General features: G+C 43.2%; 1 protein-coding gene across 6 annotated transcripts in view; it reads right to left on the bottom strand.

Moving 5' to 3' along the window:
- The window catches only part of AUH (AU RNA binding methylglutaconyl-CoA hydratase), a 181,138-nt gene that overhangs the window by 137,584 nt on the left and 17,945 nt on the right, over window positions 1-25,609 (bottom strand). For 5 of the 6 annotated variants that reach the window (XR_009447564.1, XM_059656337.1, XM_059656335.1 and 2 more), the window contains exons 2-4: window positions 20,537-20,604; window positions 20,342-20,429; window positions 8,622-8,708 (exon numbers count right to left, since the gene is read on the bottom strand). Coding sequence is in view for 5 of the 6 variants with exons in the window: in XM_059656337.1 (XP_059512320.1) it covers window positions 8,622-8,708; window positions 20,342-20,429; window positions 20,537-20,604 (243 nt within the window). In the remaining variant the exon portion in view is untranslated. The remainder of the gene's footprint in view (window positions 1-8,621; window positions 8,709-20,341; window positions 20,430-20,536; window positions 20,605-25,609) is intronic. The other variant, XM_059656338.1, reaches the window with a different exon arrangement.

The raw sequence follows: 25,609 nt of genomic DNA, 5'->3' as shown, positions 1-25,609 counted from the left end.
AGGAAGACCCTCCAGTTGTGGAAAATGAAAATGTAATGGGCAAGAGCAAAATGTGGCTTCAAACAGGCAGGATACACTCTGATTTGTTCCTCTACTGATAATGCTACCATGGCCAATTTCAAGGTGTTTGTAGTTTTGACAACCAGCTCACAAAATTCCCGAGAGTGTGACCATCAACTTGGGTTCGTAGGGACAGGTGCCAGCCCTCCTGCATATGAAACCTCCTCCATGAGCCCCATTAACATCCACAAGAAACCCGTTTCCTCCCGTGGAAAACGCAAACGAACTGGGAGGCGGACTGTGTACAGAATCTGGTCTATAAACCAATTTTTGTTGGACATTCAAAGGGCTTTTTTCTCTACCTTGAAAAAAACCTTAAAATTGGAAGATATTTTCTAAAAATCTAGAATTTGGCTTCTCTTAAAAATAAGAAAAAAGAATATAAGAGAAAAAATTTTTAAGAGATAACATAAGAAATGTTTGCAGAACACAGATACATGAATCTTTTAAAAGCTAACTTAGCCCTAGCTGGTTTGGCTCAGTAGATAGAGCATCACCCTGTGGACTAAAGGATCCCAGACTTGATTCCAGTCAAGGGCACATGCCTGTGTTGCGGGCTCAATCTCGGGGTGGGGGAGGGAGGAATGGCGCAGGAAGCAGCTGACCAATGATTCTCTCTCATCATCAATGTTTCTAACTCTCTCTCCCTCTCCCTCTCCCTTCCTCTCTGAAATCAATAAAAATATTTTATTTTTAAAAAGCTAACTTAACTTGGCAAATATTAAGAATATATGTACCCCAGGTGGAATGGCTCAGTGGTTAAGCATCAACCTATGAAAACCAGGGCACCTGCCCGGGTTGCGGGCTCAATTCCCAGTGGGGGTCATGCAGGAGGCAGTCAATCAATGATTCTTTCTCATCATGGATGTTTCTATCTCTCCCTTTCTCTTTCTCTCAACATACACACACACACATATACATATACACACACACACTGAGTGGCCAGATTATTATGACCACCTGATGTTTGTAGGCAAATTAGCCATACACTGCATCGTATGGGATATGGAAGCGAAGGCCTGTTCGAACACCTTTGCTGTCTGCAGTTACCAAGATAAAACATCTCCAATTCGCACAGGAACACAAGGATTGGACAGTCGGGCATTGGAAAAGTCATGTGGTCCGATAAATCACGTTTCCAGTTGCATCATGCAGATGGCAGAGTGAGAATTTGGCAGAAACAGCATGAAAGCATGCACCCCACATGCATGAGTACAACCCTTCAAGCTGGTGGGGCAGTGTTATGATTTGGGGCATGTTTTCCTGGCATGATTTCGGCCCTTTAATTCATGTGGAACAACGTCTGAATAGCACAACATACCTAAGTATCGTTGCTGATCAAATTCATCCTATCATGTTGATGGCATATCCCAATGGAGATGGCTTCTCCCAACAAGACAATGCTCCATGCCACAGTGCTTGTATTGTGCAAGAGTGGTTTCAAGAACATGAGGAAGACTTTACCTTGCTTAGGTGGCCCCCACAATCACCAGATCTCAATCCAATTGAGCGTTTGTGGGACGAAGTTAAAAGAGCCATCAGGCAGCTGGTTCCACAACCATCAAATCTCACAGAACTGGACAGTGCTATTCATCAAGCATGGTGTCAGATTCCTCACATCACCTTTCAACATCTCGTGGAGTCAATGCCAAGAAGAATCGCCACAGTATTGAAGGCAAAAGGTAGCCCAACGAAGTACTGATGGGGTGGTCATAATAATCTGGCCACTCAGTGTGTGTGTGTGTGTGTGTGTGTGTGTGTGTGTGTGTGTGTGTGTATGTATGTATGTGTGTATCTCCAGCAGGGTGGCTCAGTTGGTTAGAGCATTGTCCCATGCACCAAAAGGGTAGAGGTACTATTCCCAGTCAGGGCACATACCTAGATTGCAGGTTTGATTCCTGGGAGGCAACTGATGGATGTTTCTCACTTCAATGTTTCTCCCTCTGTCTTTCTCTCTCTTTCTCTCTTTCCTCCTTCCTCACTCTCTAAAATCAATAAAAACATATTTTTAAAAACATATGTAGCATATACGTCTAATGCAACATAACAAACTCCCTTACAATCACCAAACTAAGAACTAAGTCAGAACTAAAATCCACTCATGTGCTTTTCACCTGTTCTTCCACCTGATTTCCAAACTCACAGGTAATCAGCAATGTGAAGTCTGTTTACCATTCGTATATTTTTTCCTGAATGTGTGTATGTGATTTCACTATACATGTACACATCTCTAAACTACATACTGCTTTTCATGCTTTTAGTTTCATAAAAAAAAAAGTTTTAATTCAGCATGTTTCAAAGACTTAGCCATGTTGTTATATGTGTCAGTTATCCATTTACTTGCAATGTTTTTTACAAAACAACTTCACAAACATATTCAAAAGTTACCTATTCTCCTGTCATTGGCACTTTGTTGTTTTGAGCTTTTTACTATTAACAACATTGCTACTGTTAAGTCTTTTTTTTATATACTGGTCGAAATTTTCTTAGGACATGTGCAAAATGCCTATAGAATAGTGTAGTTTCAAACTCCAAGTAGCAATCCATTCAAAGAAGTGATCCAATCAAAGGTCAAAATCAGAAATTTTTAAAGAATAAAATAGGATAGTATCAAAATGCAGTATACAAAGAAAGGTGATTATTTTATGAATCTTTGATACCCACCCACCTCTGGGTGTTTATTGGGCCAAACTGTAGATGTTTCTTAGTCTGAGTCTAGTAAAAACAGTCTAAAAGTCACCCCTCTCCATAAATGCTAAAAATGTGAGTGATCTAGTCTTATGGAATGACAATGTTCAACTATGTTAAGACATTTGTTTTCCTAAACAGTGACACCAATTTATATTCCCCTCAGAATTGTATGAACTTCCTGGTGATCCACTTGCTCACTAACTGTTGGTAACTCAGGCATACGAATGTTTGGCCAATCTGAAAATGAGAAACAGCATCCCACTGTGATCTCCATTTGCATTTCTATTACTAAAGATCATCTTTTACATGTTTCTTATTTCCCTTCCTCTTGTATGAAAAATATTTTTCTTTTGTGTTGTTTTATTGACTTCCAGGTTACATGTATGATTGTATGTACTGATTCACGTATGAATGTAGTGTGAATGAAAGAGGGACCACATGCTATATCTGACAAGCTCAGGGGAGGCCTGTGTGGCAGCCTTACAAACTCAGACCTAAAGTAACCACCTAGGATGGTCTGAACTTAAAACCTCCTAACTAAAAGCGAGTCATGCAGGGCAGTCCTGTCCTAGACCTGTACCTTCCTTGACAAAGGTTAGTCTTTGTTCTCTTTTTGCATCTACCATGACGTAACATACCTTTGGAATGTCAGAGTAATCCCCTTTCCCACCCCCTCAGGGCACAATCTCCCACCACAGCAGGAGACCATGGGACAACCTCATTGTCACCCTGTTCCTCAGGTTCCAAATCCAGGTGCTGTAAATGGTCACTGTCAGCTACCCTGGACCCACCAATGTAAACCAAGTGTTTGCTCTCGGGCTCACTCTTCATGCGGTCTCAGAGGGTTCCCACTTGGCTTTCTCCCAGCTCCCTGAGCTATCATCAGCAGAGTCCACGTAACCCTGTGATTCTGAAATATAAAATGAGTGGTAAAGCTGCCATTCTGCAGAGCATTTCCAAACCTGCTGAGATTTTGCTTCCAGGCAATTGTCAATTTGGTTCAAATAACTCATAAAAATTCTCTACAGGTTTACACTAGACGTTTCTTACGATGACAGTAGCGTACATGAATCCTTTGGCAGCTGTTAGTTTCAAGTATTTTTTCCCAGTTTGTGGCTTTTCTGCTTTCTTGATAGTGTCTTCAATGAACAAATTGTTCTTAATTTAAACTTAGTAGAATTTTCACGCTTTCCTTTTAAGTGCTGTATTTTGTGTTTAAGAAATTTTTCACTCCATCAAGGATATAAGTTTGTTTTACTTCATAAACAGTCAAGTCTTTGCTGCCCCTCAGCGAGTCGCAACGCACCCCTCTCCTGTGCAGTCCCTCTACTCATGTGGCTCTGTTCTGTTTTGCATTCCACTCTACAGAACCATTTCTACCCAAAAGCCAATAACACACCACCGTAGTTACTAAGTCTTGAGTGCTGATAAGACAAGCCCTGCATTTCCTTCTTCTTTGGCATGCTTGGCCGTGTGGGGCCTCTTCGTGCTCAAATTCCTTACGAAATTAACGCTGAGAACTTAAGTACAATTACACTGAGTCTGTACATTGCATCATTTGTGAAAACTAAGAGGATCAACAAATTATTAGACCTAATTAATGTCACAAGATAGCTCAATATGATACATATTTAAAAATAATCAATTGCCTTTCTTTATACCAGTAACAGACAAAGACATCAACCAAAAAGGTACTATTTATAGTAGGAACAATAGTGGATTTAGAAATATATGCCAGCTAGATGGAAAAATTATGAAATTTTATTTTAAGACATAAAAAAGAATTAAATGTCAAAAAGACAATGTGTCTCCATTTAATTCTTTTTTATGTCTTAGATTTTCCCTTAAGACAATCATACCACTTGTGAAGGACAGTGTTTTATTTCTTCTTTTTCCATCATTCCTTTATTCCTATTTCCTGCCTTTCCACAAAGCACAGCACTTTCAGAACAATGTGGAACAGAGTGAAGCTAGTGGGACTCTTGTCTTTTTCCTGACTTTAGGAGACTATTTTAATATTTTACTACTAAGAAATAGATACCTTTCATCAGGATAAGGACATTTCCTTCTATATTTCTAGTCTGCCTTAAGCTTTTTCTATGAATAGATTGGACATCTATAAAATTCTTTTTATTAATCTATTGAGAAAAACATGATTTTACTTTAATTGGCTAAAAGCACAAATTAAATTTAATATTTCAAATGGAAACCTCGCCCTCCCGCTTATATTCCTGGGAAAATCCAATGTAGTCTTTTTTAAAACCTACTGGATTTTATCTATATTCACAAGCAAGACTGGCTCTCCTCATTTATTTCTTCAATTGTTTTTGTCATGTTCATGTATGAAAGTTATACAGTCTGAAATCATAAGCTTAGAAATGAACTCTCACTCTAATGCTCTGTGGGAGAGTTAGCATCACACTGTGAAGACCTGAGCCTTACAGGCAGGTAAAATGCCTGAAATGTAAATCGCCTAACGTATAAAAACTGGCCTAGTGCTTTCTCTGTGAAAGAACTTTTAACTACTGATTCAGTTTCTTCACTATTTACATGAATATTCCAGACTGTGATCTTGAGACAGAAATTTCACATTTATTGGCCTAAAGATTTTCACAGTATTTTCAGTGGATGTCTCAAAATGCAAATGAATACTGAACCATAATATATATACTAGAGGCCCAGTACATGAATTCATGCACAGGTGGGGTCCCTAGGCCTGACCAGCAATCAGGGCCGATCAGGGCCATCTCGCCCAGTCCCTATCTGGGCTGGGCCAATTGGGGCCAGCCTAGGGGGTGTGACGGGGGAGGGACCACGGGAGGTTGGCCAGCTGGCCAGGGGGAGGGACTACAGGAGGTTGACCCTCAAAGCCACATATATTTACTATCCATTGCTTTTAGAAGTCTGCCTGCCCTAGTGCCATATATTAAACTAGAGGCCCGGTGCACAGATTCATGTACCAGTGGGGTCCCTCAGCGTGGCCTGTGGGGATCAGGCCGAAACCAGCCTGGTGCACAGATTCATCCAGGGCGTGTCTGGCCCATCTCACCCAGTCCCAATCAAGGCCGATCAGGCCCGACTGGGGCAGATCAGGGCCATCTTACCCAGTCCCAGGGCCAATCAGGGCCGACTGGCTGGGGAAGGACCACAGGAGGGCTCCAGAGCATGTCCGGCCCATCTCCTCCAGCCCCGATCAGCCGTACTCCAGCAGCAAGCTAACCTCCCAGTCAGAACGTCTGCCCCCGATGGACAGTGCACGTCATAGCGACTGGTCGAACAGTTGAACGAACAGTTGGACACTTAGCATATTGGGATTTTATTATATAGATGAGCAGATTAGATTGAGACACTCAGTTTCTACCTGCCCCTCAAAATCACACTAAACCACTACAAAGGCAACTTAAACATTTCATGTCTGTTGTAATGTTGCAATGAAAACTATCATCAAAAAATATTGAGGAACTCATGAAATTAACAAAGGTAGACAGGACCCACAACAAAAATGCTATATCTATAGTCACAGAAAAGAAAATGTCACTGCAGAAATAGTTCTTCGTTTAAAAAGCCCCAGAAAAATCCTAGTTTCAGATTAATAAAATAGAAAGAGTCTTTGAAGAAACATCAAGGTACTGTTTACAATCAGACCAGTCTTAGCCACTCCTCCTAGCACACGTGTGAAGTCAGACAGCTTTGACTGTTACTTCCAACACCAAGCTCTCTGACCAATATGGAAACCCAGGCCACACTCCCCCTCAGAAGGCTTTAACTGTGAGGTTGAAGCTGGAAGAGAAGCAGAGAAATGCCTCTGCTGACACTAACACAGGATGAAAAGAGACTGTAAGGTGACAACAACCATTCCATAAATCAAAACACATGTATTCTAAAACTTAGTGTGGTAATTGCAGGGGGGGCGGGGAGAGGTGGGTGTAGGTGAAAGAGGGCCTAGAGGGGATAAAAGGTGATAGAAAAAATAAAATAAATTTTTAAAGTAAACAAGAATAACAAAACCACACAAAACTCCAAAAGATGTCACATTCCACTAACCCTTCAATTAACAGACGATGCCCAGTGCAGCACAGAAAGAGACGGGAAGCTTACCACCTCCTGCCATGAAAGCTGTGCATAGTCTTGACCCAAGCCAGAAAAGGTAACACAGAAACCAAATCAGAAGGTCAATCTCATTTACGATTATACCAACACATATAAAACTGGATCTAGCATAATACTGCTAACCACAATGACCAGGTAGGGTTTATTCTAGTAATATAAGACCAGGGCAGCTAAATAGAAGAAAAGGAGAAATTGATAAATTGTTGGAAAAATATTAAAAGTATTCATCAAAGTCAAATAAAGATAAGGATAAACATGCTCACTTCAACATCTGAATATTATACCAAGTACCTTAGACAATGTAAAAGTATATGAAAGATATATAAGATCAAAATGTTGACAAAAGAACACCAAAATTACATTATTTATAAATAATAAGCCTTTATCTGGAAAATACAAGAAAATTAATTGAGAAATAATAATAACTAGTGCAAGTAATTAGAAGGTTGGCATCTAAGATAAGCACATAAAATTTAGTAACGTTCCTGCAGACCTACAATAACCAGACTTCAACAGAAATGGGAAGGGAAAGATCCAATTCAAAGGAATGAAATAACTTGGAATAAATCTGAGGAAGAGAAAAAAGATACAGAACCAAGGCTATATAAATAGTTATTATACAATGCTATAAAAAGGAGAAGAAGGACGTGAAAAGGCAGTTTAAGATAAAACATGACACAACATCTGGGGAAATGCAAATTAAACTGCTAATGTTTGTTTTTTAACCTTGAAAAATTTTTTAAATAGCAACATTAAATGCTGACGGGAATATGAGGAAACAGGTACTGTCATATAATTAATGGAAATATAAATGATTGCAACCTTTTAAAAATATAATCTGGCAGGATTCATTAAGATGTACAATGAACACATTATACATAGGACTGTAATTCTATATTTAGGAATACATTCTATAAATACACATATTAATGTTCTGAAAGACTTGATACAAAGATAGTCACTGCTTGTTTATAAATAACAAAAAAACATAAATATTCATTAATGAATAATGTTTATAAAGAAATAATTTTAAAATATGTATGAGACTATGCTATGGATTACTATTCAACAGTATATTAAAAAGTACTAGTAATAGCCGAAACCGGTTTGGCTCGGTGGATAGAGCGTCGGCTTGCGGACTGAAAGGTCCCAGGTTCGATTCCGGTCAAGGGCATGTACCTGGGTTGCGGGCACATCCCCAGTAGGAGATGTGCAGGAGGCAGCTGATCGATGTTCCTCTCTCATCGATGTTTCTAACTCTCTATCTCTCTCCCTTCCACTCTGTAAAAAATCAATAAAATATATTTTTTAAAAAAAGTACTAGTAATAAAGTAGATTGATATGTACTGAGATGTAAATATTACACAAAAGTCTGTAATTCTAAGGAAATAGTACAATCCTATTTATGTAAAAAACAAAAAAATTCCAAATCTATAAACACATTTGTATATGAAATTACTTAAGAATTATAGATACTTTAAGTCAAAGGTTAATGCCAAATTACTCTCTCTGTTTTGTAACAATTATCTTCATATGCCATGTCATCATACATAGGCGGCCTCTTTAATTATAAAACATTCTTCACAAATTTTCAAGTCAAACACATTACATGTTATTTTACAAAAACCAGCTTTAGGTCATGATTTTCTAATTATGTAAGTGTTTGGGCCAAATTTTATACATAAAGACAGCGTATAACTTTTTATATCTGGCATTTAAGGTCATTCAGCATGCTAAAAGGAGAATTTAATTATACTTACCAATTTCATTGATCACTGCTCTTATTTTTGAGACAAAAGGACCAACTTCACTAGGATTCATTTTGACTCTTTCCTTAAGGTCAGCACCTGCAAAATATTTTATTTACAAATATAATCTAGTTATAAACAAAATTTTAATGAAATAAATTGAAAACTTTAAATTCATATATAACACTAAAAGTAACTGAATTTATCTGTTAAAGGAACTATATTACTTAAATTTTCCTCTTAAAGAATCAGAAAGAATAATGTATTTGTTTGTTCATATATCTACTGTGTACTTAATAATGGTTCTCAAAATCTGTGATATTAGGTCCCCTAAACCTCTTAGAGGAAAAGATTTTGTTTAGGTTATATGTACCAATAGTTTATTAGAAACTAAAATTACAAATTTTTAAAATATTTATTTATTTAATAATACAAATAAACCCATTAATGTTAACACAAATAACTACAGATTGATGCCACTCCTTGGTTTTTGCAAAGATGTTGGCAGTTTTACCCACTATTGTTTTTGCCTCATCAGTGCAAATGTCAACCCAGTGAAAAGGGCACAGTATGCCTTTCTACAGAGAAAATCACTTCCTGGAAGTCTGTCTTGGTGACTACAGATCACGTCTGAGAATCATTGGCTTTCACTTATGAACAAACTGACAATATCATAATTATGAATTTATCACTCTGAAACAGAGAAAAATAAACATAAAGAATTCTTTAAGAAACCATATACGCTGTGACTCAACAAAGACATTCTTTTTAATAAAATTAAACTATTTGAGATGGGTAGGTCCCCATTTAAGTAGATAGACAAATAGAAAACATAAAATTAGAGCACAGAGGGCATACACTCAGCTACTTAGTCACTTATTGGCCCATTATAAATGAATCATGACTAGATATAATATCAAGTACCAAGCAGCTTGGTACTTGATATTCTGAGCCCACATACTTTCTATGACAGTGAGAACTGCAGTACACATACACCACACACACACACACACACACACACACACACACACACACACACAGAGTAGAGGCCCGGTGCACAAAATTCGTGCACAGGTAGGGTCCCTAGGCCTGGCTGGCAATCAGGGCCAATCGGGGCCTTCCTTCCCCTGGCTGCTGGCTGGGGCCTTCCTTCATTCCATACCGCCCCCTGGTTGTCAGCACACATCATAGCCAGTGGTCAAACTCCTGGTCGGTTGAACTCCAAGGGGACAATTTGCATATTAGCCTTTTATTATATAGAAAGATATTCACACACCCTAGAAAATCTCTCAAACACATGCCCAAGGAAATGAGAAAATAACAATTAATACAACATATGTAAAAGAGCAAAAAATTGGAAATAACCTAAAGATTGATCAAAAGGATTATTAATAAGACAGAAAAAAATATATAATGGAATGAAGAATTCTAGTGTAAATGAAGGAATTAGAGTACAAATATAGGTAGATCTATAAATGTTGAAGAATCTATAATTACACTTACTAGTATAATTATATATAGAAAAGATACACAGGATAATAACCATTTTACACAGGATGCTATTTAGGCATATAAAACATACATGGATTGATAAATACCAAATTCAAATGGTGATTTCTGGGGGGGAGAGGTGATGAGATTCAATCTGCACAAAGTGAGGACTTTAATCTCTGTAACATCATATTGCTTAATAAGTTCAGTTGAGTACCTGAACTGTTAAACGTTTGTGGATACCTAATATAGGTCTTCTAATTTTTCCATGAAGAATTAAAATTCAGCATGAAAGAAAATTGTTATTAAAGCCAAAAAATATCTAAGGTAGGATGTATTTGCTAAAAGACATAATGGTTCAACTCACTATCACTTAACATTGAGAATATGATTTTAAATTGAGAATATACAATGTTGCTCAGTGTATACTGGGGTAATACACATCCTATCTAATAAAAGAGAAACATGGTAATTGGCGTACGACCGCTACCCTTCCCACTGGCTAATCAGGGAGATATGCAAATCAACTGTCAGCCAAGATGGCGGCCGGCAGCCAGGCAGCTTGAAACTAACATGAGGCTTGCTTGCTTCAGTGACCGAGGACTCCAACGTTCCCCGCCTGCCGCTGCAAGCCTCTGAGCTGCAAGCAACTATGTAACAAACATAGAAGCTAAACAAAACCCCAGAAACCTGCCGGGCTTCAGCCAGCAGGATCCCAACATTGTAAGCAAAGGCCAGAAACCTACTTTCAGCAGCGGAGGCCTAAGAGCTGGAGCCAAGCCTCAAAGCTCAAGCTGGCCCAGAATAAAAAAAAGAAAAAAGAAAAAAAGGAGCGGTTGGGAGCTTCAGTCACCCACCAGCCTGAAAACAGCCCTCAGCTCCTCACCCAGACTGGCCAGGCACCCCAGTGGGGACCCGCACCCTGAAGGGTGTGTGACCAGCTGCAAACAGCCATCATCCCCTCACCCAGGCTGGCCAGGCACCCCAGTGGGGACCCCCACCCTGAAGGATGTGTGACCAGCTTCAAACAGCCATCATCCCCTCACCCAGGCTGGCCAGGCACCCCAGTGGGGACCCCCACCCTGATCCAGGACACCCTTCAGGGCAAACCAGCCAGCACCCACCCATGCACCAGGCCTCTACCCTATATAGTAAAAGGGTAATATGCCTCCCAGCACCGGGATCAGCGGAGCCGCGAGGCCTCCCGGCACTGGGATCAGCGTGACAGGGGGCAGCGCCCAAATCCCCTGATCGCCCTGCGGCTCTGTGTGTGACAGGGTGCGGCGCCCCAACCCGCTGATCGGCCCCGCTCTGTGTGTGACAGGGTGCGGCACCCCAACCCCCCCCCCCCACAGGCCCTGCTCTGTGTGTGACGGGGTAGAGCCATAACCTCCCCATCGGCCCTGCCCTGAGTGTGAGAGTGGCAGCACCCCAACCCCTTGATCGGCCCTGCTCTGTGGGTGATAGAGGGCGGCGCCCCAACCCCCTGATGGGCCCTGCTCTGTGCGTGACAGGGGGCTGCGCCCCAACCCCCTGATTGGCCCTGCTCTGTGCGTGACAGGGTATGGAGCCCCAACCCCCCTGATGGGCCCTGCTCTATGAGTGACAGGGGGAAATGCCCCAACCCCCTGATGGGCCCTGCTCTGTGCATGACAGGGGGTGGCGCCGCAACCTCCCCATTGACCCTGCCTTGAGTGTGACAGGGGATGGTGCCCCAACCCCCCAATCGGCCCTACCCTGAGCATGACTGAGGGTGGAATCACAACCTCCCGATCACCCTGCTCTGTGTATGACAGGGGGCGGTGCCCCAACACCCCAATCGGCCCTGCTCTGAGCCCGACCAGGGGCTGCACCTAGGGATTGAGCCTGCCCTCTGCCACCCAGGAGCAGGCCTAAGCCAGCAGGTCGTTATCTCCCGAAGGGTCCCAGACTGCGAAAGGGCACAGGCCGGGCTGAGGGACCCCCCTCCGCCCCCCCGAGTCCACAAATTTTTGTGCACAGGGCCTCTAGTCTAATCTAATAAAAGGGTAATATGCAAATTAGCTGTCACTTCACAACAAAGATGGCGGTGCCCATAGCATCCTGCGCCCGGAGCGGCAGCAGCGGAGAGCTACCAGCAGCGGTGGGCATGGCTGCCGGGTGGCCGGCTTGGATGGGCTGTACCCTGGGCTGCTGGGGTCTGCGCTGAGGCGACCGGTGGTACGGGCAACTGTGGGGCGCATCTGAGGCTGGGGCGCTGGGAGACGTTGGACTGCAGCCCAGGAGGTGAGGCGCTGGAGGACCTGGCCACCGCCTACCGGGCTCTGAAGCCGCCTCCTACAAGATGTATCCTAGCCTAGGTGTGCAGGAAGCAGGTTCGGGGAACCTCTCCCTTTGCGGCGCCCAGAGCCCAGCTCAGAGAGGTGCAGTGGAGAAAGGCTGAGTTGCTTTATTAGGAGCAGCAGACCCGCCCTAGGCTGCTTCTCCTTGGGAATCTGGAGAAGACCCACTTCCAGTCCAGAGGCCGACGTGAAGGCTGGGCATCTTTTGAAGAATGATCATTTTGCTTGGGAATATGGTCTGTCTGTAGAAGGCTGGGAAAGAACAAAATCTGTTACCAGTACTCCTCTAAACAGACACCCTCTGGAGCTGAAAGTCTCAAGAGCAAGAGCTCTCACACCCCCATCTCTGGTCCTACCAGAGTCTGAGGCGGATTTGGTGAGTAGGAGGCCACCCTGCCTGTCGTCAGTCCGAGGGAGGCATGTCTGGGAGTAGCTTCTCTGTCATTAACCATTTCATAAATTTCTCCACTTTGGTAACAAGACATTTACTTTTTATACATTCAGAAGCAGGATATTCAGGATATTTCCCACATGCTCCAATCAGTAGGATGCAGCCCCTTGCTCTGCACCAGTCACAGCTGAAAAAAGAGATGCCCATTAACTACATACCCTTCCCCCACAAACTTCAAAAAGTTGGGTTGGCTTCCTTTCCAGGGAGCTAGGACTGATTTTGGGGTCTCAGATACACTGGACCTGGTCACTGTGGAGCGATCTACCTGCTCAAACGACAGGGGCGGGATGAGACAGAGGATGTATTTGAGTTTTGTTGTTTTTCCAAAATTGCCTGTTACAAACACTTCTGCAGTAGTCCTCAATTGTACTCGAAGTACTTTATTTCCTCCATTTGTATGCATACTCCTTTCTCCAAATTTTAACAGGATGGATGGATGGACGGATAGATGATTGATAGATAGATAGATAGATAGATAGATAGATAGATAGATAGATAGATAGATAGATATAGCTAATATGCAAATTGTCCCCTTGGGAGTTTGCCCAGGAGACCGGGAGTTCGATTGCTCACTATGACATGCACTGACCACCAGGGGGCAGCGTGGAACAAAGGAAGGCCCCAGCCGGCAGCCAGAAGGCCCCGATTGGCCCTGATCGCTGGCCAGGCTTAGGGACCCTACCCGTGCATGAATTTCATGCACGGGGCCTCTAGTTGGTTAATAAAAGTAGTTAAATGTAGTGCTCTATGGGAGAGAGGAGCAGATGGAAGAGGAGGCAAGCAATGCAGAGGGGAGAGACAGGGACTCTGAATGAGTCCTGGAGGAGCCCCAGGAATGCACCCTGGAACCCACCAAGTCCTTACATGAGGTGCCCTCTAACACAGCACCTATGCTGGCTCTGTGGCACACTGCCTGCTGGGAGTCCTTACATGAGGTGCCCTCTAACACAGCACCTATGCTGGCTCTGTGGCACACTGCCTGCTGGGAGTCCTTACATGAGGTGCCCTCTAACACAGCACCTATGCTGGCTCTGTGGCACACTGCCTGCTGGGAGTCCTTACATGAGGTGCCCTCTAACACAGCACCTATGCTGGCTCTGTGGCACACTGACTGCTGGGAGACCTTACATGAGGTGCCCTCTAACACAGCACCTATGCTGGCTCTGTGGCACACAGCCTGCTGGGAGTCCTTACATGAGGTGCCCTCTAACACAGCACCTATGCTGGCTCTGTGGCACACTGCCTGCTGGGAGTCCTTACATGAGGTGCCCTCTAACACAGCACCTATGCTGGCTCTGTGGCACACTGCCTGCTGGGAGTCCTTACATGAGGTGCCCTCTAACACAGCACCTATGCTGGCTCTGTGGCACACTGCCTGCTGGGAGTCCTTACATGAGGTGCCCTCTAACACAGCACCTATGCTGGCTCTGTGGCACACTGCCTGCTGGGAGACCGCACCGGTTTGGAGGAGGCTCCTGGAGCCATGCCAGGAGCTCAGGGGTCCAGGGTTTGGTCCTGACGCCTGTGGCCCATGCACTGCCCACCAATCACAGCTCAGAGGTTTGGAAATCGCTGGTATTAACATTCAAATACATAAATATAACAAACTAAGATGCTGAAACAACTTTGGATAACTTTATTAGTCAGAAGCACCCATACTTCTAATCACATCATGACATCTGTATCCATTTGAACAATACACATAACAATCAAGCACGCTGACAATTTTAGTGAGAAATTTTGTCAGAACACAATTTACTAGAATTCAAAAGCAGAAGCAAAACTACCTTTACTTTAAAAAAAAAAAAAAAAAAAAACGCCAGTGTAGTTCAACGAAACACTCAAGTGAGAGTTCTATATACAAGAATCAATTACCAAGAATTGTTTATACTCTATTTTAGAGATTACAAAGGGAAAAATTCTTAGACTCAGTAACTTCTCATAAAATTTCACTTCAAAAAGTTTATGGTAAAAACAATCCACATGTACTTTCTACTTACTTTTAGAACACTAAAAGAGCAAAAATAGATGACTAGGGTTACATGTTTACAACCAATACAGTAATCGCACTAAAAGGACTTTTTCATAATTTCATTATAGATAATACATTAAAAATGTTACTACAAAATCATTTTGAAATAGCAGAATTATTTCATATTTTCTTTGAGTGAGTGAGTGAGTGTGTGTGTGTGTGTGTGTGTGTGTGTGTGTGTGTGTGTGTGTTTGTATAAGAAACACGATAGCCCTAGCTGGTTTGGCTCAGTGGATAGAGCGTTGGCCTGTGGACTGAAGGGTTCTGGGTTCGATTCTGGTGAAGGGCACATGCCTGGGTTGGGGGCTTGATCCCCAGTAGGGGGCATGCAAGAGGCAGCCAATCAATGATTCTCTCTCATCATTGATGTTTCTATCTCTCTTTCTAACTTCCTCTCTGAAATCAATAAAATAAAAAGAAACAAGATAAAAATTGGACAGGGCACACACTCAAGACAATCTCATGTAAACTATGTAGCCAGTGCTTCACACTGAGCTTTGATTATCAAAATGACATGCTCAGTATTCTGCAAGAAGTGCAGGCAGCCCTGGTCCCTGTGGGCTGGGGGTCCTCCAGACACTACAGGATTGCGGCTTGATTCCAGGTCAGGGCACAGGCCCTGGTTGCAGGCTTGATCCCCAGAAGGGGGCATGCAGGAGGCAACCCCCTTCTGACATGGATGTTTCTCTCTCCCTCTCCCTTCCTCTCTCTCTAAAAATCAATAAAAAAATCTTAAAAGAAAAAAAAAGTACAGGCAAAAAAAAGTATACAAGAGTGATTTCCAACCTGGAGTCATGCTTAGGGTATGGCATGGTATCTGAAAACATACACGTACAGGAAACATTGTATACAGTCATGATTACTATGATATACTTTTTTTCTGTATCTAGATATCATTGTAGTTTATAACAGAAAATTCATTCAAATACATTATTATAACCAGAGTGGTATTTTGACATTATGCATTTTCTCAATCAACATAGGACAGTGATGGCGAACCTATGACACACGCATGTCAGAGGTGACACGCTAACTCATGTTTTTGGTTGATTTTTCTTTGTTAAATGGCATTTAAATATATAAAATATCAAAAATATAAATCTTTGTTTTACTATGGTTGCAAATATCAAAAAATTTCTATATGTGACATGGCACCAGAGTTAAGTTAGGGTTTTTCAAAATGCTGACATGCTGAGCTCAAAAGGTTCGCCATCACTGACATAGGACCATTATGATGCTTAAGTGCATGAGATTTTAGAGCTTAAAAGGAAAACATATTCTAAAGCAGTAAATCACCAGAACAGTAAAGCAAGCCCTGCCCTACAAGTCAGGGGAAGTAGCTCCAGCTAAACCACCCCTTTCATCAGGTCCTTGACCTTACATGGACTCTTTAAAAAGATAGCATGTGACTTACCCAATGAGATTGTTTTATTCTAAAAACTAGTGGCCCGGTGCACAAAATTCGTGCACATTAAAAGGGAAGATACCCAGACCCAGCCGGCCCTACCCCCGCTGGGCGAGACCCAGACCCGGCTGGCCCCACCCCCATCACGTCTCCGGCTGGCGCCGGGCAGGGACACAGCATCACGTCCCCACCCACCCATGTGTGCCTCGCCACGCACAAACCCCTGCCCACCCGCACCTGCCACGCACGCAGCCTCCTGCTGATCGGTCGTTACTGCATGAGGGCATCATGAACATTAGCATATTAGCTCTTTATTATATAAGATGTTTTCTTCTCAAATGTTTGTAACAAATAATTCAGAAGCCCAGTTAATGTCACAACTTCAGTTACCAAAACCAAAAAGTATACTAATACACTTGGTGATTTTTTTCAAAATTATTTACTTTGTATGTACATTTACTTAACATAATTTCATGTAACAATTATTTTTACAGACAGAGAACAGAAGCTATCACTCCAACCAGAGTCTCACTTGCAGACAGTTCCAGCACCAGAGGCACCGTGGGCATAACACCTCATGCACAGCTCTTACAACATGCATTCTCCAAACTGCATGCAGGCTTCACATTATCACAGCAAACAGTTCCTCAACATACATATTTGTATATTCATGTGTACTGGTATGTGTATACATCTGTATAATGAAATACAAGAAGAATAAAGAATATGATAAAAATTGTTATTTTTATTAGAGGAATAATGGAGTAGAGGCAGTGTGATGACAGGGGTATTTCTCTCTTTATATACTTTTTCATACATTCTGTACAAATCTAACACATTTTGACCTATTATATTTTTTAAACTAAAATTTAATTTTAAAAATGTAAGTGAAATATGGTTATTGATTCTAAATAATAGATTTAAATGGGAAGTCAGAAATCACTCTCTCCAACCTCCAATGCATATAGGGATCAGTTTAATAGGGCTTAATTATGTTTTTCTAATATCTTAGAAAAACGATACAGAAACAATGAACCAAAGTCAAGAACCAGAGACACTATCAGTGACTAGGAGGGTGGTCTGAGACAATTCAGAGACACTGCAAAACACACCCAAAAGACTGTATTCTTCAACAATAACTAATAAATGAAGCCTAATTAAAATTAATATTTTAAATTAACAGAGACTATAAGTTTAAATTTATCTGGACTTACACTTAATCTGTACATATTAATAAAGACAGACCTACTAAACTGTTTCAAATATATGTAAGCAAAGAAAATCTTCCAAAGAAATTTGAAAAAATGGTTCTATTATACACATTGAATTAATAAATGATTTGCCCCAATTTTCCTATAATTCAAACACTGATTTTTTTTTATAAAATACAGTAACAGTTCTTATGAGTTAAAATATAGATATCTTAATCATGACAAAGTTTAAAAGCATATACAGCAAAGAAAGTGTATCTGATTAATACTTGAAAAACATATTCAAAGCTAACTTGTTAATCTAGTAAAAAGATGTGGTATATTATTAATATGTCCCCAAAAAGGCAACCTATAAAAGACATCTGTAAAATGTATTAAAGAATTAAAGCCTATTTCAAAGAATATACATAATATAGCCATGCAAAGCATATGGGCAGCAAATAAATAGGTAAGATTAAAAGAATTCTACCAATAACTACAGTGTTTTAATCACAAAACCTATTACTAACAAAAAGACAGTGTGGCAAGATAGTAAGAAGCTAGGAAGTGAAATGGGGAAAGTGGAATGGGGAAACTGAGACAAGACAATTAAACAAGGCCGAACAGTGTGGGCAGCTTGCAGCCAGCCTGTGAATCCCAAGACCTCATCCTCCCCCACCAAGGACACTTGAGAGCAAATGGTTTACACCCTCCCTCACTAGAGAACACATAGCGCAAGCCCCCCTGGCCTGGGAAAACAGAGAACAAACAGCCAATTAATGCCACTTGTTCCAGCTAAACCCAAAGACAGGTGAAGTCTGGGGGACAAATAACAAAAACCCCAAAAGCATCTGGATGGTATCACTTGAGAGAGCGATGTTAGGCAGGATAAACAGCTGCTAGGGCAGGAGGAGGGAAGGGGGAAGAGGAGTTTATCTCACCCACTGAACAAAGTCAGCAGTCTTGGGACTTGACGAGATAAAATTGCCAGATGATCTAATAAATTCCGTGAAAAGTCACAGCAACGTAAAAGGGGGACCTTGAAATCTAGTCTGACAGGTGAACCTTGAAACCTATAGGGGGAAGTATAAAACTCTTGAACCCACACCAGGCGGGACGCTCAGACTAGCTCAGTTGCCCATTTGTGCTTTATGCCAAGTGTATTCTTAATAAATTTGCTTGCTTTGTTTCCTTAAATTCACTTGCTTTGCTTCAACACTGCTTTCTATCACTTGTCTGAATTCTTTCCCACAAGCCGAGGAGGGGAGAACCTCTGACTTGGGCAGCTCTCGGGTGACAACAGTAATGTTACTATGGTCATTAACACTATTTCTGAAGTGTTGTTCTACCTTCACAGTATCATGTCACTCCTCATGGATTTACATAATAGGGCCTTCTTTAAAGGCCCCCAAACTGACCAAAGTCCTCCCAATAAGGCCCTCAGCAGCCCTCACAGGACCTGAGAACAGTGACCTCACAGCCATCTGTCATGGCACTTGACTCAGTCCCCTGGAGGAATATTCACTAGTCCTAAAGTCACAGATACAAGAATGCTATTGCCTTGGTATACATTTTCCATATTCTTTAAGGAATAAAATAGAAATACATGTGAAGCCCTTATAGAAACTATGAAGAGCCATCAGTGACTTACTATTGACTCTCCGTAGGTACACTGTGGCATTGAAGCCTTGAACAACCTACCAGGCAGATGGTGTTACTTGTGTTTGACAGATGTAAAAGCAGAAATCTGCACTGCAGAACTTCACCACCCAAGCAGCTGAGGAGTATAACTTCACTGTCTTTGATTGCCAAAGGAGTTAAAACTAACCCTTGTAGGTATGCTACATTACATCAACAGCCAAAATATAACCCATTTACATGGAATAGTCTTACATACCGTAAAATTCTGCAATAATTTTCATGTGGAAGCCACAGAGTGTGAAGCTCGGAAAACTAAGGACCCTTACGAAACTGAAGAATATCAGTTTCACAACTAAGACACCTCTAAAAAGATTCTATCTAGAAGTATTTCCCCATCTTTTCAGCATCATTCTTGGTATACACTAAATGTTCAATACTCGATTAATGAATAAAATAGTGTATGTTGTCATTCTTTCAAAAGTTTGGTTACCTCAAAAGGATTATCCCATTTATATTTTCAATGGGGAAAAAAAACTAATTCTTCAGTCAACTTCTCCCTTCATTTACTTATTAGTAAATTACAATGATACTGCATGTTATCAGCATTTTTTATCTTAATCATGTACATTGTTTACTAGTTGAAACAGATTCACTCAATTTCATGGCTTAGAAATACTCACAAATATGGAAAATAAAAAAAAAAACATAATCTTTTGGTAAGCAGTATAAATGGGAAAACAACATTTACCTTTCACTGCTGTAGCTACCAATTTTAAAATACATCCTGTGAACATAGGTAGGCACTACTACAAACACCAACCTTCAAAGCAAATGTCTATACTTAACATATTGTAGTGGGGCAGCTATTGCTAGTCAAGTAAAGTATTTTCTGAGCCACTGATAAATACAGCACACTGTTGTGGGTAAAAAATACAATTTTTCCTTCCCAGCTGATCTTTCAGAAATATTATTCATGTACTACACACAAATGACTCAAATTATTGTTTCAACTTCCAAACAAGCTCCATGTTACACAAGTGTCTAATACTGACAAAGCATCTTTTTTCTTGTAAACCAGTAAAAAAAAAGACAAAGAGGAATTATGGGTAATGGAATTCAAACCACAGAACACATTATTATAGGCTATTAGTGAGGAAAAATTAGACTGCAATTTAATTCATAATAAAATTTATTTACATACCAGCACAGAATATCCCTGGGACTTCACTCCTCACTATTACAGTCCGTACTTTCTTATCAGATTTTAAAGCATCCACAGCTTTTGAGAGCTAAATATAAACAGGGAGGATAAGAAGAAAAAGGGAGAACATTTTTCAGCTTGATGTCAACACTATAGCTTAATTTTAGAAGCAAAGAGTTTAATCTTTACACTCACCATTTTAACGAGATTTTTACTGAATGAATTTTTGGCATGAGCTCTGTTTATTCCAAGCACCACAATTCCTAGTTATGAAAAAAGCACAAGCACTTGAGTTAGTGAGTGTTCAGGGTACAGACTCCCACACACAGCTAGTTAACTGGACACTTAAGAAATCTACCACCTCCTCGAAGTGCCCCCCAAGAGCTTAGTTTTGTGTTTACTTTCTGTTTCAAGCATATATTTTAAAGAATGTGGTACTGTAACATATTTATAAAATCAATCTTCTGCTTCATATTCACTGCTTTTCTTCTGACTGATACAGAAGAGCTTTAGAACATCATGTCTCTACAATTTATCTCTTTAAGCACCACTAAGGTAATCAGCATATTTAAGTACACTTTATACCACCAAGTTAGACTAACTAGAAGGAAGGCCACGCTTACTAGTGAAAATTCTCAATTACAGCGTACTACTTACAATGCGGTTGTATCACCTTCACCTACCCACAGAACTAATGGCTAACAACAAATCCTTGTCACAGGCAAGGACAGCAGGATCAGCTTTTTGCCAGTGGTATACATACCAGATATTACCACCTCAATTACTCTTTTTGTCATACTAACTAGTTTTCATTATCTCCATCCCAAATTTCTCTCCCTCCATTGCATAAACTGAAGGCACTTCTGAAAGGGCAAGTCATCGCGGTGCCTACGTGGGCCGGCCGCAGGGCCCCATGAGGCACAGTCTGACCACACTGCTGGCGGCCTCAGGCACCGACTCCCCAGCCCACGGTGGGAGCCCGGCGCAGGCCACCCGCCCGCCACCCCAGACCGGACACATGCGGCAGCGGTAGCAGCGGTGGCGGCGGGGCGTGTGCCCTTGCCCGAGGAGATGGAGGAGGAGGCGATCGCCGGCACCCCCGGGGATGAGACGGAGGACGTGGACTTCCTGTCTGGGCTGGGACTGGTCGATCTGCTGGACCGCCGGCAACCGGACTGGCCCCTGGAGCCCGGACTCAGCTCGCGGGGGGGGGGGGGGGGGGGGGTGGCCAGGACTGCGCCCTCCATCTTGCCCTGGGTCCTCCATTTTTGGGCAGAGCCATGTGCTCGGTGGGGGCTTCTTCCCGGAGGCCCAGGCCTCTGCTGGCCACGCCCAGGATTTCTCTGGACTAACCAATGATAGTCAAGGGAAGTGCACGCCATCAATTTGACCACATCCTGTGTAACAAGACCCGACTGGCGCCTGGCCAATCGGCGGGGCCCACAGTCCCCTCCCCTGCCCTTACTATAAAACCCACAATCCCATCAGGCCTCTCTCTCGGCCACTGGGCTACCGTTGCATCGGTGAGTGTGGTCGGGGAGCCGAACTAGTTCGAAATGAAGGACTCTTTGCTTTTGCATCGGACTGACGGGCTCCCTGGGGGTCCTGGGAACCTTGAAATCTGGGCACAACAACTTCCATTTGGAAATCTAACAAGCAACTCAACCTCAATCTATAGAAACAAAGTTCATTCTATCTCCCACAAAGCCCAGCTCTCCCTCCTAACTTCCCTAGTTTTATCAGAGACCATCACCTAAATCCAGGCTCCCATTCTAACTGCTGCAGTCAGATCAATATTTCAAAAATAATTCTAAGCATATAATTTAATCCCTGCTTAAATACATTTAATTTTATCTTATTTCCAAAATGTCTGAGTTCAAAGACCTTAATTTGATATTCAAAGTTGTATATACCTGTACTCAACCCTGTCCCGAGTAAGTACAAATTTTCCTTGTATAACAGAAATGCCTTTCATCTAGTTGGGAATGGAGGTGGGTGTTAGGTCTGATCAAATACTTGATCAATACCCTATCCCCTGGGAACTGACCTTCTGACCACTTCACAAAAGACAATCCCCTTCACTTGACCACATTCCACTCACTAAGACCATTATCCTTCTCCTGTGGACATTCCCAGGATCTGGAACTGCCCAGAGAATTCTCTGCCCAGAAAATGCCCGCCTAGGAGTCCTTTAAAATCTCTGACTCCCCGCCCCTGGGTGCTGATGCCATTTTGGGGCTCAACCCATCTGCTATCCAGATGACCTCATAAATTCATAATCCCTCAATACTTAGGCCGTGCCTTCCTCCTTCGTCGACCCTAACATTTGATGCCAAAACCCGGGAGGGTTCCACAGGGAAGGGGAGCCATCATCCTGGCTTCGCTCACCCTGAGTTTGCTACTCAGAGAGCAGTAGGCAGTGGCAGCTCATCTTGGACTTGCCTCCGAATCCTACTTGGTGATTTGATCACCAGCCTCGATCAGGCCTCCCTCCCTTAAGGGCCCTCCTGAACCAGCCGAGGAGGACACCGGATCGGAACCTCCCCTTCTACACCGCTGACCCTCCATCCCACACCGGCCAGTCTTCTCTAGGTGAGTGACGTTCCACAATTTCATCTGGAGTCTTCTGTCCACTCTCTCTCACTGACTTCTCGAAGGTCTCTCTTCTCGAAAGCCCTAGCGCTAGGCCAGAAGGCTCCTCAGCCATTCAGCCCCGGGTTCTTCTGGACTGGGGACGCCCAGTCTGAGGGGTCACCCCTTGTTTCTCGTGGTGATGTGTTTAGCGTTGGGGATGCCTGCCCTAAGCAGTCACCTTTGGATTTGTGATCCGTCACTCACCCTTCCTCTCTCGTGGGCCACGCTGCACTCCCTCTGCACACTCACAGGGCAGGGCAGGCCCAAGGCCCTCATTTTCTTTTCTAACACTGTTTGGCCACAATGTGAGCTAAATAATAAGTCTCAGTGGCCTGAAAACTGCACTTTCCATCTTAACACATTGCGCGATTTAGATAATTGCTGTCACCTCAATGGAAAATGGTCAGAGATTCCCTCTGTCCAGGCCTTTTCACCTTCAGTCCCAGCCCTCTCTCTCAGTCCTGCTCTACCCGTCAGATCCTTCTCCTTCACACGAAACATCACCCCTAACACTTCTGATTCTGAATCTACTTTTGACCCAGCAGACCACCGACCGCTACCCCCTTGTGCACCTCCTCCCTCACCTACAGTAGATTCCCAAAACCTAGACCCTCCTAACCAGCAACCACCTTCTCCCTGACCCCTGCCTTCCTCAACAGCCACTTCTATTCGTGTGCAGCAGGAACTGAGGGTACTGTCTGGGTACACGTCCGATTCTCTATGTGGGACCTCGCACAGATTGAGACGTGTCTCGGGTCTTTTTCTACCAACCCCACCACCTTTACCACCTTTACTGAGTACCTGACCCAGTCCTATGACCTGACCTGGCACGATGTCTATGTCCTCCTGTCCTCCTCGCTCACCCCAGGACCATGCTGTGCCCTCCATAGACAGGACTCAGTGGCCAACCAGTTGGCGCTGATGTGGTCCCCAACTGACCTGGATGGGACTAAAGGTTCCTTCTCCAGGGCACCAGCTCCGATGCCATATAATCACCTGTCTCGTTGCCAGACTCAAAAGTCTGTCCATAAGGCGGTCAGGTATGACACAACAAAATCACTCAGGGCCCTGACGGAAACCCAGCTCTCCTCCCCCACCTCAAGGAGGCCTTAAGGAAATTTACCACCTTAGACCCCACCTCCGCAGAGGGAACCCTTCTTCTGAACACCCACTTTATAGCCCCATCAGCCCCTGACATATGCCATAAACTTCAAAAAACAGACACGGTAAACAAACATCTCAAAAAGACTTTATTAACCTGGCCTCTAAGGTCTTTAATAATGGAGACGAGGAGACCCAAATCCAACAACAAGGCGAGATCAGGCCAAGGCTGAGGCCCAGGAGGCCTTCCAGCTCCTACCTACTGCTCTCACAAACCCCAAACGAAGTGCTGGTCCTCCAACAAGGGTAGGACAGGGGTTAAGCCTCCTCCAGGCCCTGCTTCAAATGCAACAAGGAAGGACACTGGGTTTAGTCCTACTCAAACCCAAGACCCCCGCCTGGGCCCTGCCCAAGGTGCAGAAGGAAAAGCCACTGGAACTCAGGCTGTAATCTGTCCCCTCCAGTTCAGACCTCAGCCAGCCCAGCAAGACCACCCTATGGATCTGGTTTGGAGCTCCCAGACCTCCTGGGATTGGCCACCAAAGACAGAAGCTGCCCAGGCCCTGACAGGGCCGCACAGACTTACATCACCAGGGCAGAGCCTCGGGTAATGATTGTGGTGGCACATAAGCCGATCTCCTTTTTAATTGACACCTGGTGCCACTTGTTCTGCCCTCCACGAATTCACGGGAACCCTTGTTCCCTCCTCAGTCTCTATTATGGGGGTTGACAGACTAGTCTCACAGCCAGTAGCCACCTCACCTCTACACTGCATCTTACTAGACACCCCTTTATCCACCCTTTTCTCGTTCTACCTCGGTGCCCAGCCAGGGCTGCAGTGCATCCCCTCATAAAGCCCAGTTGTCCCAAACCACAGTCACCTACCTCGGTTTCACTCTCACCCCACAAAGCCGAGCCATTCCTTGGACTGTAAATGCATTATTTCCTCCATGGCTGCCCCCTCCTCTAGACAAGAAATATTCTCCTTTCTCAGGCTCACTGGGTACTTTCACCTTTGGTTCCCAACTTTAGTCTCCTCACAAAGCCCCTCTATGGTAAGTGAAGGGACCCCTCACTGAGGCCTTAGATCCCAAGGCCAGCATTCTCACCCCTTTAATGCTCTGAAAACTGCTCTCACTTCAGTATCTTCTCACCCCTCTTCCCAAAGAACAACTTTCTTTACTGCAAAACTGCAAATGCTTACGTAACAGTCCTGCTGCTATCAGAAGCTGAACTCATTATCACCCAAACCTTAGCCTGTTATCCCTAAGGAAAATGTGGCAGCTTTAAATCCAAGTGGCTGGAGGCCTGGGAACTGCAGTCCTAGAACAGGCTGCAGGGCCTGCTCCTTCCTCCCCCGCCTTTTCTCCAGCCCCATGTGCCTGTACATCATTATCCACAGTCTTCAGTAACTTAAAGACTTTGGAGCATTGCTGGGTTAAATGATAAACATCTAAATATTTTTAAATAACATAAAATACTGAAACATTGATTGTTATACAAGTTTTAAATTCGCCTGCTCTTCACTTTTAG

The sequence above is a fragment of the Myotis daubentonii genome, chromosome 11, assembly GCF_963259705.1.
Source record: "Myotis daubentonii chromosome 11, mMyoDau2.1, whole genome shotgun sequence".
In the NCBI taxonomy this organism is placed as follows: Eukaryota; Metazoa; Chordata; class Mammalia; order Chiroptera; family Vespertilionidae; genus Myotis; species Myotis daubentonii.
Note: the sequence above shows the minus strand (reverse complement) of the source record. Positions and strands in the feature narration are given on the sequence as shown.